Source organism: Lemur catta, chromosome 5 (assembly GCF_020740605.2).
Source record: "Lemur catta isolate mLemCat1 chromosome 5, mLemCat1.pri, whole genome shotgun sequence".
NCBI classification, from domain to species: Eukaryota; Metazoa; Chordata; class Mammalia; order Primates; family Lemuridae; genus Lemur; species Lemur catta.
Genome location: NC_059132.1, coordinates 100,832,205 through 100,851,089, shown reverse-complemented (window position 1 = coordinate 100,851,089; position 18,885 = coordinate 100,832,205). Strand labels below are relative to the sequence as shown.

Here is an 18,885-nt window from a genome sequence, read left to right as displayed (position 1 = left end):
CATAATACTTTACACACTTATTCAAAAAGCACACTGGAAGAGCAACATAATGGAAAACACGTACATTTTCATGAATAGGAGACTACTTATCAGTGTTTGGGGCTGAGTGGAGACTTACTTTTCATTTTATATTCACTTGTGGCATATGATTATTTTATAAAATGCACATAGTATTATTTTAAAATGGAAATCTAGTTAATTAGAATTACAAAACTTTAACTAATTTTAATATTTATTGAGCATATCATATGTGGCCAGGATCTGAGGGCAGCCTCAGGAAATTGCTTACCTGGGCAGTGAGAGAGAAGAGGGCTCGTAACGTATGCGAGATGACATGCCTACAGGTGTGCAAATGCTCCATTTAGCTGCAAGATTATCTTCTTATGAGAACACAGAAGAAGAGCGGGGGGTAAGGGTGGGCACATAGGAGATAATATTTTAGCTGAATTTTGAAGGATTCATTCACTCATTCCAAAAATAGTGTTGGATGCATATTATAAGCTAACGACTGGTGTAAGGTGCACAGTGAAGGGAAGAAGACTCAGGCCACCTCCAGAGTAGAAACGGAGGTGCGGAGAGGACTAGGAGCTGGCAGGCTTGAGGGGCAAGAGGAGACTGCTCAGGACAGTGATCTTGATGGCTGGAGGTAAACAGCAGGAGACGCATCATCTGCTGAAAGTCCAGTCGGGACCTGGCATCCCTGAGGGACACTGACCCAGAGACCATAGTGTTCAGGCCACCAGTCTGCAGGGGCCAGCTGAGAAGACAGCCCACCACCCCAGCCCCCACTGCCAGGAGGACTCCTCAGGTTTCCCTTGGAGCCAGATCAACTTGGGAAGGAAGAAGAGCCGGGAGAAACCATCTGTTACTGAGTGTACTTGAAGCTTATTGACTGTTTGCCAAAATTAAATTGTCTTAAACTAGAAAGGTCTGAGATAATAATGTTTGCTAAATTTGAGCTCAAGTAAATTTTTACTGCTACCCAACTGGGTAGAAGTTCACAGGGCAATTTAGTGGATTACATAGAGCATGATTTCATTCCTATGAAATATCTAACATAGGCAAATCCACAGAGACAGGAAGTAGATTAGTGGCTGCCAGGGGCTAGCAGGAAGGGGTGGGGGGACCAAGTGACGGCTAATGGGTACGAGGTTTCTTTTTGGAGTGATAAAAATGTTCTAGAATTATCTAATGGTGATGGCTGTGCAGCTTTGTGAATATACCAAAAACCACTTAATTGTACACTTTAAAGGGATATGATCTGTGAATTATATCTCAATAAAAAATATAAAAAAGATTAGATTGGTTGAAGAAAATATGGAAGCTATTGTTAGGGTGGAAAGGCTAGTAGGTGCTCTCACAGGGAGGGCGGAAAAAGATTTCTCACGCAGAAATTAAGATATAAAAGTAAAAAAAAGTTTAACTTCTCAGCGGTGGGGAGGGAGGGGGAGAGAGCAGAGACACAGGAGGCATCCCAAAGAAAGGGAAGGGAGATGCCAGCATGGAGGACAAGTGGCTCACTGATTTTAAGGGGGAGGAAGAGAAAGAAAAAATAGCGATGGCTGTCAGTTGAAAACAAAAGCCACAGCAGGTAGATAACAAAAACTGCAAGGATGTCAAAGTCCAAGAGTTGGTTTCCTGCCTTTCCTTGGAGAAGGGATTATTGCAGGAGATAATCTGTCCTGGAGATATGGTTGAGGCTGTAGCTCATTCTCCTGCTGTTTACTCAGGCACTCTGTAAAAGCAGATTCTCAAAAAAACAGTTTTTAAGAGATATGGTCTTGCTCTATTGCCCAGGCTGGAGTGTAGTGGTGCAATCAGAGCTCACTGCAGCCTCAAATTTCTGGGCTCAAGGCATCCTGTTGCCTCAGCCTCCCCAAATGCTAGGATTGTAGGCGTGAGCCACTGTGCCTGCTGGTGTCTTGATCATTGATCTTTGTCTTCCATAAGTTCCATGCCCATGACAGAAAGCTTGTGTGCACAATTGCCTCTCTCTGAAGCAACTTGAGTACTTCGAGAAATGTCAAGTATTACTCATAAAAATACACAAGATATTTTAATTTTTACCTCTTGAATTTTCTTGATATGTGGCACTGGTTTCTCTGAATTCCCTTCATTAGTTTTTAGCATCCTCTAAGTCTCAGTTCACAGCCGCCTTCTCCCTCTCCTGGCATCTCCCTGTTTTAGTTATACCTAAACTATACTTGTACCTCTTTTTCGTAAATAACTTTATAATGGAGATAAAGTTTGAATTTTTTTTTCTTTTTTGAGTCAAAAACCTTAGTATCTTATGCCCTTGGCATTTATCTGGGTGTAATTTTCATAAGAGAAATTCCAAGGAGAATACCAAGGTATTATTCAATATTAATATTCTGTGATTGAAAAAAAAAAGAAGAATGATGCAAGCTATTATCTTGAGAAAGGATTCCTCTATCCCCATATCAAATTAATAACTGAGCTTCAAGGGCTCTGCTCAGAGAGTTTTGTTGGTAATGCTGAGAAGAGCCGCTGCACAGCCTGGCTAGAGGAGGGAGGAGAAGGAGGTTAGGGCAGAGTGGAAGCAAAGGAAAAGCCTGGCCTGGGGGTTGGCAGAAAGAAGGAGAGAGAGAGGGAGGATGCAGAGAGTCACACGTCTCTCGACTTCCCCTCTGGTGGTGTGTGCTCTAAGTGAATTACATCAAGGGCAATCTGCACTTTCAGGCTCAACACGAGCTGGGCAGAGAGTATGGTCAGGTGGAAGTGGGGACCTGAGGCTCAGCTTCCCAGGGTGCCCTCATTCTTTATAGGATAGCGATGCAGAATTGAGAAGAAAAGGATCTGCAGCATGCACAGGGTGGGCAGGAGGTGACCACACAGCAGAGTCTGGGTGGGCTGCTGGGAGAGAGGCTAAGGAAGGGCATGGCAGGTGCTCAGGAGTCTGCAGCCTGCAGGAGCTAACATGAGACTGAGTCAGCAGGAAGTGATAATCCTGACCAAACCAAAAGAGATCAGATAATCGGTTACACCATCTTCAGATTTCAGCCTTGAAGGCCAGCAGACACCCAGGGGACAAGAGACAGAGCCCTGGAGAGCAGAAGAAGTAGAGGACATTGTGCCCAAGAGCCCAGGTTTTCCCACCACCATGAGATATTAAACTCTCCTTACCATTCATTCCCCGGAGAATGTCTTGGGAAGGAAGGAAGGAGGGGAGGCTATTGTGAAAGACCAAGCATTTTTATCCTGATGAGCGATTATTTCATAATATAAGTACTTAAGTCTTTGGAATGGATTACACTGAACAACATTAGATATTTGGACAATTTTATCTGTATATATAAATTTTGTTAAATATAGTGTATGTGTGTATATACATATATTTCTCATATATAAGAAATTACATATTTTAGGCTTCTTTGTGTGTAAATTAAATACTGAATCTCACTTCAACTTTTTTCTTATACTAAAAGAAATACATCTAAATTATAAAAGTTTGAAAATTAAAAGTATCCACAATCACTGAGGATATGACTGTCATTTTTGTCAATTTTTTTCAAGTCTTATTTCAATGTATATGTTTTTATTAGGTTGGACCATATGAAATTATTGGCATTTTACTGTTTTTGACTTGTGAAGTTAGAAATTTTATAGGGTCAACCTAATACATTTGATCTAGGTGCACATACACACATGGAAACATGTACACATACATATACCTATGTTCTAGGTGCAGATGTATATATGTAAAAATACACATTCTTCCTTACAAATATGAGATTGCATTGTTTTGTAAAATTTTTTCATTTAATAATGTTAACATCTTTATACATCATTTAATATTTTTCTACGAGGCCATTTTTAAACAATTACATGTTATTTCACAGTAAAAACTGCTACAATTTATTAGATAAATAACATCAAAATATCTACTAGATAAATATCTAAATATTTATTGTTACATATTTAGGGTTTTAAAAATAATTACTTAATATCAGAAATAACATGGTAATACTATGTATAGCTAAGCATTCAGAATGATTTCCTTGGAATAGATATATAGAGATGACATTGCTGGATCAACGGATATACAGTATTTAAAATTTTTGTTATGAATTGTCAAATCGTTATCTCCCAAATTTATCAATTTACATTCCCAAGAACATGATATGGAGAAGAATCTTTGCATAGTTGCCAATTTACTGGGAGAGAAACTGCAACATTTTTGGTTCCAGGGATTGGATAATTATTTGTATACTTAGTATTTCCATGTTTCCTTTGTCTTTATCTTTTTTAAGGAATTATCTCTTCATGTGCTTTGTTGTGCAGTCTCTTGACCGAACCATGTGGAAGGCTGAGCTCACAGTCTGGGCTCTTCTTGCTAATCCTAATGCAGGCTTCTATCCTCACAACCAGTTTGTATGAATTTCTGTTTCTCTGAGATCCATTCCAATTTGCCACTCTGGTATTTTTCCAATATATTTTCCGTGAAAATTTCACAGATAGTTTAAAAATGGAAGGATTTTGATGGTTTAGTTGGTTTTCTTCATTTTACCAAGGAGGATATTGATACCTGGCTGTGCTGGTAACATTCTCATTGTCACAGACCACAGGAGGACAGAGCCCAGGCTGCCCAGGCCCAGGCCCTCCAGGTCTCTGGGGGAACAACCCACACAGATACTGGCTGGTAGTGCTTTACCCAACTTTTCTTCTCTGTTCTTTTTCTGTTTCTGTCTGACTTCTTACTCTATTATTGTATCACTTCATTCTCAAGAACTGATTAGCATACTGTGAAAAATCCCGATACCCGTTTTATATAATATCTGCCTTAAAAATCCTTATTGATTTAAAATGAATTTTTATTTATTTACATATTAGTTTTATTTGTGCAAATTTGTGGGGTACATGAGAAATTTTTTTACATGTATATAATGTGTAGTGATCACATCAAGGTATGCAGAGTGTCCATCCCCATAGTACAATACATTTTTGTTAAGTACATTTCATCCTACTCTGCTATCAAATACTGAATTTTTTTTTTTTTTTTCTTTGAGACAGAGTCTCCCTCTGTTGCCCAGGCCAGAGTGAGTGCCGTGGCGTCAGCCTAGCTCACAGCAACCTCAAACTCCTGGGCTTAAGTGATCCTCCTGCCTCAGCCTCCCGAGTAGCTGGGACTACAGGCATGCGCCACCATGCGCGGCTAATTTTTTCTATATATATATTTTAGTTGGCCAGATAATTTCTTTCTATTTCTTTTTTTAGTAGAGACGGGGTTTTGCTCTTGCTGAGGCTGGTTTCGAACTCCTGACCTCAAGCAATCCACCCGCCTCGGCCTCCCAGAGTGCTAGGATTACAGGCTTGAGCCACCGCGCGCGGCCTCAAATACTGAATTTATTCCTTCTATCTGACTGTGTTTGTGCCTTTTAACCTACTTCTCTTCATCCTCTCCCCCCTCAACTCACCCTTCCCGGTCTTTGTTATCTACTTTTCCACTCTCTGTGTGTTCAGACCTTTTAGCTACACCATAAATGCCATATTCTGGTTGTCTTCTTCAAACATCTAGACTGACAAAACTTGGCAATGTGGCCAAGAAGATCTAACAACTATACTCAAATGTTTCATGCTAATTAGAATCAGCTTAATGGTAACTTCAAAAGGAAAAGAAGGGCAGGGAATGATGCTTTCAGTGCCAACTATGTGTTAGATTGTATATTTTATCTTATTTACTCCTCAGATAAACATTATGTGATATTCTTTTATTAAACCCTTTTTACAAGTTAACTGAAGTTGTCACCAGTTCAGAGCCGCTTCTTTAGAAATCCAAGTGATTCTGAATTTGAAAAATATGCTTCTTATACTGTTTATAGGAGTTGTGTTCACAAAGCAAGGCATTCTCTCTCTTATACTTTTTCTTTTTTTGTAAGCTCTGAATTCCAGAACAATTCTCAAATAATATGTCATCATCAGCACCCACATGTAGTCAAAAAGGAGGCTTAGACACTTTTGGATTTGAAGTTTACACAGTGGTCCTAGTTATTGCTTTAAATTTTTTCTTGCTGGGAGAAAATGGCTCCTAAAGTGGGAAGATTATTTGTGATTCCATTTAGAAAATTGGTCATCTCGTCTATGCATCATCAGCACTGAGAAGTATGCTGTGGTTTTCAATACAGTTGTCTAGCAATTTATCTTTGATGGTGAAAGAAATACCATACCCTGGAATCCATGAGCAGATGTCTGCTAAGCTTTTTGTCATGTCATCGGACAGCTGACCAAAGGCATAGTGTGTGTGTGTTGAGGGATGTTGGGGTGGGTGGGAGGTCTGGATAGCACCAAGCTCAGATTTCATAAACATTTTGAGATTTCTTCATTAGCAGGGAGATGAGAGACAGAGAGTGAGGGAGAGAGAGGGAAGATGATATTTTAGAGCCCTCATTTTATATATATATACACTTTGGACAAATAGTACTGGTGTTTTTTTCCCTAGGGAATAGGTCAAAGACAAGCTTGCTAGTTTCAGCTCATTTCTGTCTGCCATGAAGGAGCTTTCTTTACTAAAGGGTTGGGAGAAAATGCCAGTAATTCTAGGGAGAAGCTTGTGCTATCAGCGGCTCTGATAAGCTGTCCAACAACTGGTTAGTTTGTACAGGAGCAGCCTTTGAAGTGGGCATTCTTATTTTAAAAAAGTAAGCAGATCTCATGCTCCAAGGCTGGTCTATGGTGACATATCAGGTTCTGAATAGCTTGATGTCCGTGTGTGTGTTTTGTTTTGTTTTGAATTAAACACATTCTGATATTGAGTCATCAAGATGAGCTCAGTGAAATTATCAAAGAGTCGTGTCTTGCTGCGTCAACAGCTCTGAATCTCAGCCTCCAGTGGCACTTAGTTGAGATGTTGGTGGCATTCAGTCAGAAATCGTCAAGCCTGAATGCCTTGAATGCCACGCCTGAGTGGAATTTTGGTCTTGATATTCTATTCCTTGTATCAAAATTCACCTGTAAAAAAATAATGGCAGTGGTTCAAATATGGGCTAATGTCTGAGTAATGATAGTATGAAAGTGCTACTGGCCAACATTGCATTATAGACCCAAGAAAATGAATACTTATGCCAATCTATTATTGAGATCAATTTTACTTCATATTATTAAAGAGTAGGCAGGGAGTCATCAGAAAAGTTACACCAATTCCTTGCCATTTTGTTCAATGGGATTTTTCTGGGATGAATATTATGTACAAATTCTTATGCTGATACTTCACTGTGGCCTCATCTATACTTGCACCTGGCAAAGAACATTGACATCTCATCATTATCCAACTAACAACTTCTGATATTACTAACTCATTTTCTTTTAATATTTCAACACTTCTCATAAAATACATATGAATATCCATATACTCAGAGGCAAACACAGTTGATTGAATGTTTCAGTGCCATCCTCTGTCCCCTGTGGAAGGGAAACTAGCAGACTGTTGGCACTTCCTTTGAAGGCTCTTCTAAGTGTGCGTTTGAGACTGCTTCTTTAAGCAAATAATTGAGAACATGCAGTGAAACAAAGCAGATGGAATAGTCTGGTCCCAGAACTAGGTGCCAGCTGGAGATCTCCAGAGTCTGGTTACCTGAGGCGTCATCTGAGAGCTCCAGGTATCCATCCCCTATTTCTTTTTTGCCTCCTCAGATCACCCTTTCTAAGTTGTGCAGTTCTAATTTGGAAATGTGCTGTGCCTCTCATGGAGGGTGCCGCTGTATAACTTGGATGCCCAAGTGCAGCGTGGCGAGGTGGCGTCCTCGAGTCTCACTCAGAGCCAGGCTGGCCCCCTCCTGGGGCCCTAGAGTCTGCACATCTTCTGGAAGGAAGTGGAATCTTCCTATCCCATCTGTGCGGCCTGTGACCGGTTCACTGATATCTGAGCTCATCTTCCTTCACACACCTGTGTTGAGACGTACGACATTGTCTCTGAGATCCCTGTGGGAGGGAACAGACTCTCTGCCCAGGGCCGGCTTGAGCACCAGACTGAGATGCTTTTACAGTGGACATTTTGCCCAGGCACATTTCCTGAGATTACCGTATATCTATAAGCTTGCACTTCATCACGCCGCGCTGATTATCTGACTCCTTCCGAGGAGTCAGATCCTGGCCCTACCTCCAGAATTTGGGAGGAGGAACTACTTTCTACCAGAGAGTCTTGATGGGCTAGTCCTAGGGCAGGTGAGGAGACCATTAGGGCTACAGCTCTCAGCTCTTTAATTCTAGATTTAAAAAAAATATCTTTCCTAAAATGATTTACACTCTGATTCTCCTAAGTAGCATGAGTTAGCCCAGGGCAAGGCTTCTGAGCCTCAACACTATAGACAAGTCGGCTGGATAATCCTTAGCTGTCCTGTGTGCTGGGGGACGTCAGCAGCATCCCTGGCCTCTATTCGCTGGACGCCAATAGCACCTCCCAGCTGTGACAACCACAGATGTCTCCACACATTAACAAATGTCCCCTGGGGGAGTGATAAGCCCCCCCTTCGACCCAGGGTGAGAATCACTGTGCTAGTACATTATAAAAAATATTTTAGATCTAACTTTTCTAGAATATGTCTAATTTCAAAATAAATTATTATCTGTTTTGTCAGTCTGATTCAAAACTTGTGCACTTTGCTAACCCCAGGAGGGTTTGGGTGTGACATCCAACTGCTCCTCAGTTCACACATTTCTCAATTTCATCCCTCTTCCTTAGCCGCCCCTTAGCTGCAAAGATGCCTAATGCATGTGATGGCTTATGGTAGGAAGATAATAAATATTCTTTTCTTTTCTCTCTCCGTCTTTCCTTTCCTTCCTCTACCAATTCCTCAGATAACATTAGATTTTCTAACTTGGTGGTAAATCTGTAATTCTTGCCTCAGGGTTTTGAATTAATTATATTTTCATGAATCTTGGGGATTGACTGACTTTTCCTCACTCTTTTCATAGACCTTTTTGCAGACCAATTTGCTAATGTCAAATAGACTTAAAAACATGATCGATTTACTTTATTTCAGAGTTTTACTCAGTAGTAAGTACAGGTAATGAAACAGCATGTTCACTATAATCCCATGTTTACATACATGCCAAACTCACACACAAACACAATAATACACCTGTGCAGAAAAATTCTCAGGCAGGGCATGTTCCAAAGTGCAATCCTTACCCTGAATGGGACTCTGAGTAAATCTGTTTCTTCTTTTTGCTCATATGTAGCTTTCTAATTTTTCCTACAATAAGCATCTATCAGTTGTGGGAATAAAAGAGAAAAAAAACCAAAAAAATGATTCTCAAGTTTTTTTGCAGTATCAATGCAAGATTTGGCAACCGTCCACTGGTGCTGTTAATGGTAACAAGAGTTGTATTTGAAATGGCAGTTATTTTTGGAAGACCCAGGGACAACTGAGTCATTCATCATATTTTAGGGAAAAGAATGAAACAAGAAACCCCAAATGAACAGGTGAAGATTTGCTAGGCAGATTTCTGTCTTGTACTGAAAGTTTTTTGGGTCAGGATACATGCATGTGTATGAGCTCAGATGGAACTTTCCTGAGCTGCAGAGGGGCTGAATTTAGCAGTGAGCTAAGGCTCTGGGTCACTTAGTGAGTCATCCAGCAGAGAAGGGCTGGTGTATCCTGGGGCTTTGTATATTTAAGAGATGGCCGTAAGCACACAGTGTTCCTAGAGCACCCTGGGCTTCCTACCTCCCTGACACTCAGCAGCGCCAAGCACTTCCCCAGAGCACCACCAGCTGCCGCGCTGGCTCACTGGCAACAGTCTTTAGTGTCTTAGTGAATCACAGCTCTTGCTCAGTTAAAGCATATCAATAATTGAATTGTATTCTCACTGGTCACTGTGCACTTTTAGGAACCAGAATTAGCTTTCCCCAGGGAAACACTATTGTGCTGAATTGGGCATATACCCCTTTCTTGTCATCCAGGGTGCAGTAAGATGCTGTAATGAAGGGTGGCCGTGTTTGTGAGAATGGTGGAGAGGGAAAGAGGTGGCTGGATGCAGCTGTTTAACTCTGAGTGCACAGTTTAATCAACAGTGTGTTTAGCACCAAGCTTGGGTGGTCTAAAAGAAAGATTACAGGCTTGGAAGATAGAAAAACCAGATTCCAAGTCCTATTTCCATCACATATTATGTATAATACCTTATACATATGGATAAATTATTTAAGCTTTCAGAGCCTCAGCTTCCTCATCTATAAAATGGGTACAAAGCAGATTTTTCTCTTAGATTTGCTGTGAGGATAAAGACATATATAAGTAATAATCTGGTATATACAGATGTTCACTGTTCTTTTCCCTCTGGTCAGTTTCCAGGTTTGTTGCTGACAATTAGCGTAGCCCAAGGGTTCACAAACTTTTTCTGTAAAGGGCCCAATAGTAAATATTTTAGGTTTTGAGGGCCAGGAGGCAAAATTAAGGCTACTATGTATATATTTACATAACAAAGAGAAAACATATTTCCACCAATTTTTATGGATTGAATTAAGACTATAACTATAATAATATGGTTTTTTTTCTGATGTAGATCTACTAATGAAAAGAAAGAAATTCTTTTTCTGGGGAGATAATATTTCACTTAATTGGGGTTCAAAGTTAGTGTTCCTTATCAAACTGATTGCCAATGTTCATCTGTACAAACCACCCTTAACTTGCAGGTCCATAGGCCACAGTGTGCCAGTCCCCGCTGTGGTCTGCGTATTAATTATGCCAATCTCTGCTTATGCTCTGACTCTCATCATTGATAATGAGTAAATAATTTGAAATCCTAACCGATACAGAAACAACCGTTGGAGGGCTGCAATCTGGAGAGGGGGATGAAATAAGTGAATCTTTAAATAAACAGGCACTTGGAACCTGACAGAGCGCTTAGTCTTATTTGATCAAATGATTCTTTAAATAATATCTCCACTGGTGGCTGAAATCTGGAAAACAGTAGGAAGAAATTATCAGGCCACATAAACCGACCACCTACGAAGGGAGATCAAGCAGTGAATGATTATGAAAACAGTTACTCAAACAGGTTCTTTCTGCTTTTGATCAAGTAAGAAATGGACATGGTTGTTTTTAGTGATGGTGTAGCTCAGGGCTCTCCAACCTGTGGTGAGTTGTGTAATTATTTCCTTATGTATTACAATGTAATAATAATAGACACAAAGTGTAATAAATGTAATACATGTAATGAGTTTGAATCATCCTGAAACCATGCCCCGCCCTGCCCCCGCTCCCCAGTCTGTGGAAAAATTGTCTTCCATGAAAATGGTCCTTAGTGCCAAAAAGGTTGGGGACTGCTGGTGTGGCTAACAGGCTATCGGAGGGATTGGAATTTGGCACCTTAGTATCAAAGGGTCCCTTCCTTTTGCTCTTCCACCCCTCGATGGCCAGCTTCACATTGATCTAGTTGTGTTACCCTTAAGTGCTTGGATGGAAACAGGACCAAAATAATATTATGGGGTATATTCTTCATACAAAGGGAGCACATTTTAGTGGAACACTCATGGGGTGGAAATCATCCAATGGAACAGAGGAAACCAGAGAGGATTTGAGAGAGAGATGTCAAAATGGGTTGAAACACAGAGCTAGAAGGGTCTAAGGGACATGAGAAAGGATCCAAATAGGCACGCTTGCTCTTTCCATTGTGTGACAGAAAGGGGGCCCCACTGTAACCCGTTATCTGAAATTACCTGAAGTCTGAACTTCCCTGAAAGCTCATGGGCATTCGTGGAGGCTGCCATGCCAATATTGCTACAGCTGCAGAGGGCAGAGACTTTAAAATTTAAGATAGCTGGCTGGGCGCAGCGGCTCACTCCTGTAATCCTAGCCCTCTGGGAAGCCGAGGCGGGTGGATTGCTCGAGGTCAGGAGTTCGAGACCAGCCTGAGTGAGACCCCGTCTCTACTAAAAATAGAAATAAAAATTATCTGGACAACTAAAAATAGATATAGAAAAATTAGCTGGGCATGGTGGCGCATGCCTATAGTCCCAGCTACTCGGGAGGCTGAGGCAGGAGGATCGCTTAAGCCCAGGAGTTTGAGGTTGCTGTGAGCTAGGCTGACGCCACGGCACTCACTCTAGCCTGGGCAACAAAGTGAGACTCTGTCTCAAAAAAAAAAAAAAAAAAAAAAATTTAAGATAGCTGAATTGGGGAAGTGCTTAAGACTTCTTGTAAAGACTTTTTCCTCTTTGGAAAAATAGATGTTTTTGAGTCCGATATATTTTAAATGTATTATTTTAGCTGAGGAACAATTTTTAGCCAGAGAGTTTTTAGCAAATAAGCTTTGGTGGTGACTTTAAAAATATTTCTCCTCTTAAGTTGATGCTGATACATTTTTTTCTCCATTTGTGTGTTAACAGAACACAGAGCAAATGCATTTTCTCTTAGTTTAACTAACAAATTGGAATGGAATACACAACTTGTGTATGGATAAATGTCAAGAAGAAAAACTGAAGTATACTTCCAAGCAAAATTTATTAGATGTCTATTCAAGAAAAACACAATGACCTTTGCTTGTAAGAATTCAAAGTCAATTACCTGAAAGCCATGTATGAATATTTTTCCTTTTAAAATCAGATACAGAGAGTAGAAACAGTAATTTTTCTTAAATATGACAGGCAACAGATATTGAAGTCTTTTCTCATAAATGGCATCAGAGAGAATTATTCATATATCGGCAAAGCTGCATGCAGTTGACTTAATTTCAAACCCAAAGCCTTTAAAATATAAAGCTGGTTGTGAAGTTGACAGTGATCAAGGCAGGCTACTCAAAGATGTTTCTCTACCCTCTTCCTAATGAAATTCCTCTGTAATCAGTATTTATGTACATTTCAGTTTGGCTTCTAAGATCTCTTAAATTCATAAACTTTTGCATAAATGCTATCTGACAGAATCGCACCATCAAGGGGTGCTTGTGATCTGTGAGATATGTGAAGGATAATCTGCTGACAGTGTTTTTGACCTTAGTTTAAGTGCAGGATAAAGACCAAATTAGGAAACTCCCCTGTTTTCTCAACAACTAAATAGTCTGTACAAAAAAAGAGTAAACATATGTACAAAATTCTAAAGTCTACGTACATTGTGAAAAGATCAATCACTGTCCACGGAAGAAATGTCATAAAAAGTTTTGTCTATAAGGTGCTCAAGATCCAAAGACGAATAGTTCTTACGCAAAGTCATAAGAAATACAAAGCTAGTTCTCAGAGTATGTGTAATTCAGGCACTGTTAATCATATTAAATCTTTCAGATCCCAATATCATTTTGTAAATTTCTGCGTCAGGGCAGAAAATATAACCTGAATGATTTAACATTGTCTCTAAAAAGTGCCTAATTTATTCCTAGGAAATATTTTACACACACCAGGAAAATCAGGCTCAACATATTCCTGTCTTCAAATGTAGCCAGGATTCTGAGTTCCATAGAAGAAAAATAATTATCATAGTAAAAATAATTGTATTGATCATAATCCTTGCTAAAGCCAACCTTAATACTTGTGATGTTTCTGTACTCTATTTCTATAAAATAATGTGCAGGACTCTTTTACATTTCCATAAAATGTACAACATATCATATGGATTATATGTTTTCATACAATCTCGAATGTGTATGTGTACACACAGTGAAATCTTACCTACTAGTATTGCTTACTGATACTTTCAAGTGTCTATGTTAGAATAATTCTTTGCACCTCTCACTAACACTGCTTTTACTTAAATTTTATCAGATAAATAAAACACTAAGAATTCATTGTTCATGATGCTAATTATTACATTTTAATATAAAATAGCAATGCAACTTTACAACACAACAGCTTTTTTTCCTCCCTGTAGGATAGCTAAACCTCTTGTATTCTCATGATTATTGCCAAAGGCTCTTATTCACTGACTGTTTGCAGTTCTAAAAAGTACAAAAAAAAAAAAATGGCAGGAAAAGACTCCTATTTGAAAACTCACATTCAATCAACAAAATCGCACTCATCCAAATTAACTTTCCTACTCTTGCTTTAGAGGTTGTAATCACTGTGCATATTACAACATATAAGTGCAGGCAAACAATAGCTGAAGTACGGTTGTCACATCGTGTAAACTGGGACACTAGGCAAACTCGTGAAAGGAAAATACACTGCCAAGCTAAGAATGTGAAAACGCAAACCACAGCATTTCCTAAAACACAATCTTCTGGTTGCCTGAGGGGAGAACGTCTTCCAGAGATGTTGAAATATGACCATGAAATTGGAGAGCCTCTTGGAGACTCTTTTTTTTTTCTTTTGCTTTAAATCCTTAAATATTTTAATCTTTTTAAGTATGATTTTTTTTTTTTCTGATCCCACATTTTGACTTTTCAAAGTTTAGAGCGGAGAGCCACGTGCTTTCATGTGGAGGCCAGTGTGTGCGTCTCCCCCAGGCCCGCGGTGGCGGGTACTCTGCTGGTGGTTTGGTGGCAGGTGCCGATGGTGATGGCGCGTTGGAAACCATAAGGCATGACAACGGGAGGCCTGCGGCGTGGGTCAGGCGAACGTATGAAGATGCGTTGCTGAAATGCAGCATAAATAAGGAGGGAGGGTGATTCACAGCCTCTTGACATAGTTTCCAGGGAAAGTACCAAAGAATTTGGTTCTTCTTGAGGTTCCTGAAAATAGAAGCAATAAATGAAAGGGGGGTAACAAGGATAAAGGATCAGTTCATGTATGTGGGCTCGAGCACTTCCCATTTACAAAGCTTCATTAAGAGAGCAGCCCCCGAGGGGCTTGGGAGCAGAAGGAAGACAAGTTGTGTCAGGAAGACAGGGAGACAGGAGAAGCAGTGTTTGCTGCCTGCCCCTTAGGCCTAAGCCATGTGCTCCCTTCTCATCAGGCTAAGCACACTCAGCCTCAGCCTGGCACTCTAAAGGGAAGGAGGGTCCTCCGGAGGAGGTGGGTGGTAGAACTCAGCCGCAGCTGCCGAAGAGGAGTGAGAATGAGGAACAAGGTGGGAGGCTGGCAGGGTGACAGGAGGAGTGGAAAATCCTAAGGCAAGGGCTGCCCAGGAGCCAGAGGCTCCCTTGACACGGGCATGACATTAAGGCATTATCAGGGACACTGTCACTGTCAAAACAGTTTTATTATCTCATAGAAGATCACGCTCAATGCTACATCACTCATTTAAAAATAGCACCGGGCTTTTCTAATTCTGTAAGTGGGAAAACAATAGCACTGTTTTATAAGGCCAGAACCCCTCTTAAAATAGAGAAAATTTGAACAATTCACAAAGTTACTAACGAAAAAAAGAAGCTTAACTACTATTTGTGGGTGGGGTTCTATCACTGGGCAGGATTTCTAACGTGGAGTGTTAAACCCAACGCACAAATGACCATCATTATAATTCTCTTTCAGTGCAAATAACATCATCCCTTGGAAACTTTTTGTAAAAGTTGGTGCGCTAAATTCTTCTTTAGGATTTCCAGCACAAGTAAAGTGAAGAGGGTCTCTAAAGTTTCCTCTCTCCTTTATATTCTGAAACTTATTGTCTTGGTTTGATGACTGTTCCCCTTGCTCCCTGGGTGGGTAAGCCAGTTTACTTCACTGCTAGACGGGAATTCATGGAAGTAGGACCAGGGGCTCGTGTCTGCAATGTGGCCTCGGTTCTTTCATTATTTCACCACTAATGGATGTGTCCAGAGAAAGACCACATTTCCTCATCTCTTGCTCTCCTGCATCCACCTGTGCCTGTATTTTTTTTTTCTTTTAGCTCTTTCCTCTGTGTCCCAGTGTGATAATTGTTGTCTACAAATGTTTTCTCAGAAAACCTCTTGTCTTCTTTTAAGATGGTAAGAATAAGATTTCCTTGTAAGTGAGAAGAATGAAACGTCTCTCCACTTCTATCACAAGTTAGAGCTAAAGTGAGTCATTGGACTTTTAGGGCACCTACATCAGACCTAGTAAATGAGTTTTTCATGTAATCTTGTTCCCTCTCAAATTAGATTCTCACTACTGATAGCTAACATTTCCCATGGAACAGAGCATCAATAGTTCTCATCTGGGGACAATTTTCTTGTTGCTGTTCTTAGATCTCAGTCTTTTCTGGTTGGTGCTATTTAAAGAAATGTTCTTCTCTCCGTTGATTTGGAGATAAAACTAGCAGAAAATCACATATACCCTAAGAAGTAAATACTAAACTGTATTAAAAATGCAGTAATTACATGGTGCATATGGATGTATGAAAGATCAAAGGCCTTATGAATTCAAAAGAAAGCTTGACTATCACAGCAAACCATACAAGTGAACCAATGCAGCAAATTATAAAATAGCCAAATGTGTCTGCAAAGATGTGCACATACCCACAAACCACCCATCGTCGCACTTTTCCATCACATCAATGACGTCGCTTTCTCGGAGCTCCAGCTCATCTTCGTTCCTAGGAGTATAGTTATACAGAGCCTGAAACCTTAAACAGGACAAACGAGCGTGTTTTAAAAAAATCTTTACGTCTTTGTGAAACTATAGAAGAAAGCAAAATATTCATTTCATCCTTAACTTTTCTACTTTTATAAACATATGATATTGGGTAGTGAAAGTCCAGTAAGCATGTAAAATAAATAAGCAATATTTAGAATTTCATAGGAATTAGACTACTCTAATAACATTTTGAAACTCACAGTGAGGAATATTCATGAAAACTTGTAACATTCATGAATCAGATGAAAATATTTTAGCATTTCTAAGTCAGACCTGCATTTTAATTGTCCAATATAATGTCCATCATCCAGACATTAAATGATAGTACAGAGATACAAAATAAGTGATATTTGCATTATTCAGCTATATAAACACAAGAAGAAATCAGTTTTAGGTAGCCATCATAGAAAGCAAATAATTGAGGCTTGGAAATTGAAATTTCAAATGGTTCTAAACTGAAATATACATGTCTAGACACATGCGTTCCACAGCACTATATGGGAATCACAATAAAAGGGATGATCATTTTTTCACCAAGATGAATTCTTTAAATCCATTTGATCAGTGTTTCCTGAGGATTTAGAATTTGAAAATTGGATGCAGTTCACCTATGAAGTTGAGTGGATGAATGCTACACACAGTTATCAACACACATTGAGTCAATCTCAAACATAGATTATGGAAATAAGTTCCTTTCTAAAATGGGTCCTGGGGAAATTGTGTTTGCTTTTAAAACTCCCTCTTGAAATAATTTTATGTAAAGAAGAATTAATTACTGACAGACTGCTACCACTTTACTCTCCCTGCCCAAATTCTCTGAGACCATATATTGTGGTGACACTGATCAGTAATGAATTCAGACATTGGATCTGTGGTAATAAAATAGCACATACTTTAATGAATAAACTGGCATTTAGGAAACTGAAGACAGAAATTACAGCCGCTGAGAAGGTCAGGAAGAATTTGACATGCAGTTAACATGAAAACTTCTTTGTAATAGGAATGAAACAATACCAGTACTGTGAGAAGGGATTTAAAAACAAATGGGTGAATTTGTTTCTGCTGCTTTTCATAACTGTTATGTGATTCTGCTAATGTAAGAAAATAAGAACCACATTCTAGGGAGCTTTATATTTTTTATGTCAACTTTAAAAAGTTGATAATATTAAACACTGCTCTGAAACAAGAATGATTTATTTCTAATTACTTCATTGAGTCAGAATATCATATTTTGGTCGAACAAAACTCCTCTATCACTTGTACTCAAACATGTCATAAATAAGAAACATTGATCCATTGGCTTCCCTCTCTGTGAACTTTTTCAGATTAATGGACTTGGATAAAGTTGACTTTGGGGGAGTCTGGAACAATGTTAATAAGATGAGGTGCCTAACATCCTTTCTCTGAAAACATTGTCTTCCCTGGCCTGTGCCAAAGCCTGAAATTCCCACAGTAGACATTCTTCCCCGTTAATACTTCATCCTTCTAGTAAGGCTCTTTAGCCACTTATCTTCTTTTGAGAATGGGCTTTCTGAGGTCTTTTGTAGAGAGAAAGGATTCTGATCATGGGGACGGGTGGAGAAGGGTGCCAGAATCCCAAAGCAGCGGTGACAGAGACAGGCAGGTGTTGCACACAAACATCACCTGATCGGGATGTTCGCATGGGACCAGCCTTAACAGGAGTAGGCAAATTATCCTATGGTCTGTGCTAAGGACTTCATTGCGGAGCTGCCTGGGTGAAAGGGGTGATACTTTTTGTATATCCAGGAGGCAAGCTGGGGAACAACTTTCTACATGGTCCTTTTTCCAATTTCACTTTTTTGAGAGCTGGTCATTCCCAGGGTTCTATTTTAATGGATACACACAGCATCTCTCACTTTGGGACAACTGATTCTCTCATTGAGTTTCTCAGGCTTCAGCCATCACCCTTCACCCGGGCACCTCTCCAGCCACTTGTGGGGACAGGGCCTCCTTAAGACCACAAACCCCAGCTGCTTGAAGAATCTAAAGGTCCCAAGAGTTGAGAAACCAAAATTGGCACAGACTGACACTTCACTTTTGTATGACGAAAGCCAGCATGTTTGTCAAAATTTACTTACCGTTCTGATTTAATCAGACCACACAAAAAAAAAAAAACCAAAAAAAAAACCCTAACAAAAAACAAAAAGGAGTTTTATGGAAACATAAACCCTCCGGAAATCCTCCTACCTCTGCTGGCTTTCAAAATCAGTGCTGCATGACAGGAAATGTAGTCGAATTGCAATTAAAAATGCTGTTTTGAAAGATGTGGTGGTGAGATGAATGATGGTGGTGGGGTCAGGATGCCTCAAAAACAAACCTGTCTTTCGAGTAGGAAATGCTAAGCCAAACTGGAAACCCTCTCTATAACTTGCACTTTTTTCCAGAACTGATTTCACCAAAACTCTGAGTTGTAGTGACAGAACATTATGTTCCTACTTTCGCTCAAA

The 18,885-nt window shown here is 39.8% G+C and overlaps 1 protein-coding gene across 15 annotated transcripts in view; it reads right to left on the bottom strand.

Annotated features, from left to right (window-relative positions):
- Positions 1-12,439: 12,439 nt before the first annotated feature.
- Positions 12,440-18,885, bottom strand: part of SORBS2 (sorbin and SH3 domain containing 2) — a 194,106-nt gene continuing 187,660 nt past the window's right edge. For all 15 annotated transcript variants that reach the window (XM_045552364.1, XM_045552363.1, XM_045552368.1 and 12 more), the window contains 2 exons: positions 16,300-16,406; positions 12,440-14,613 (listed from right to left, as the gene is read on the bottom strand). In XM_045552364.1, the coding sequence (XP_045408320.1) occupies positions 14,552-14,613; positions 16,300-16,406 (169 nt within the window). In that variant the 3' untranslated portion in view covers positions 12,440-14,551. The remainder of the gene's footprint in view (positions 14,614-16,299; positions 16,407-18,885) is intronic.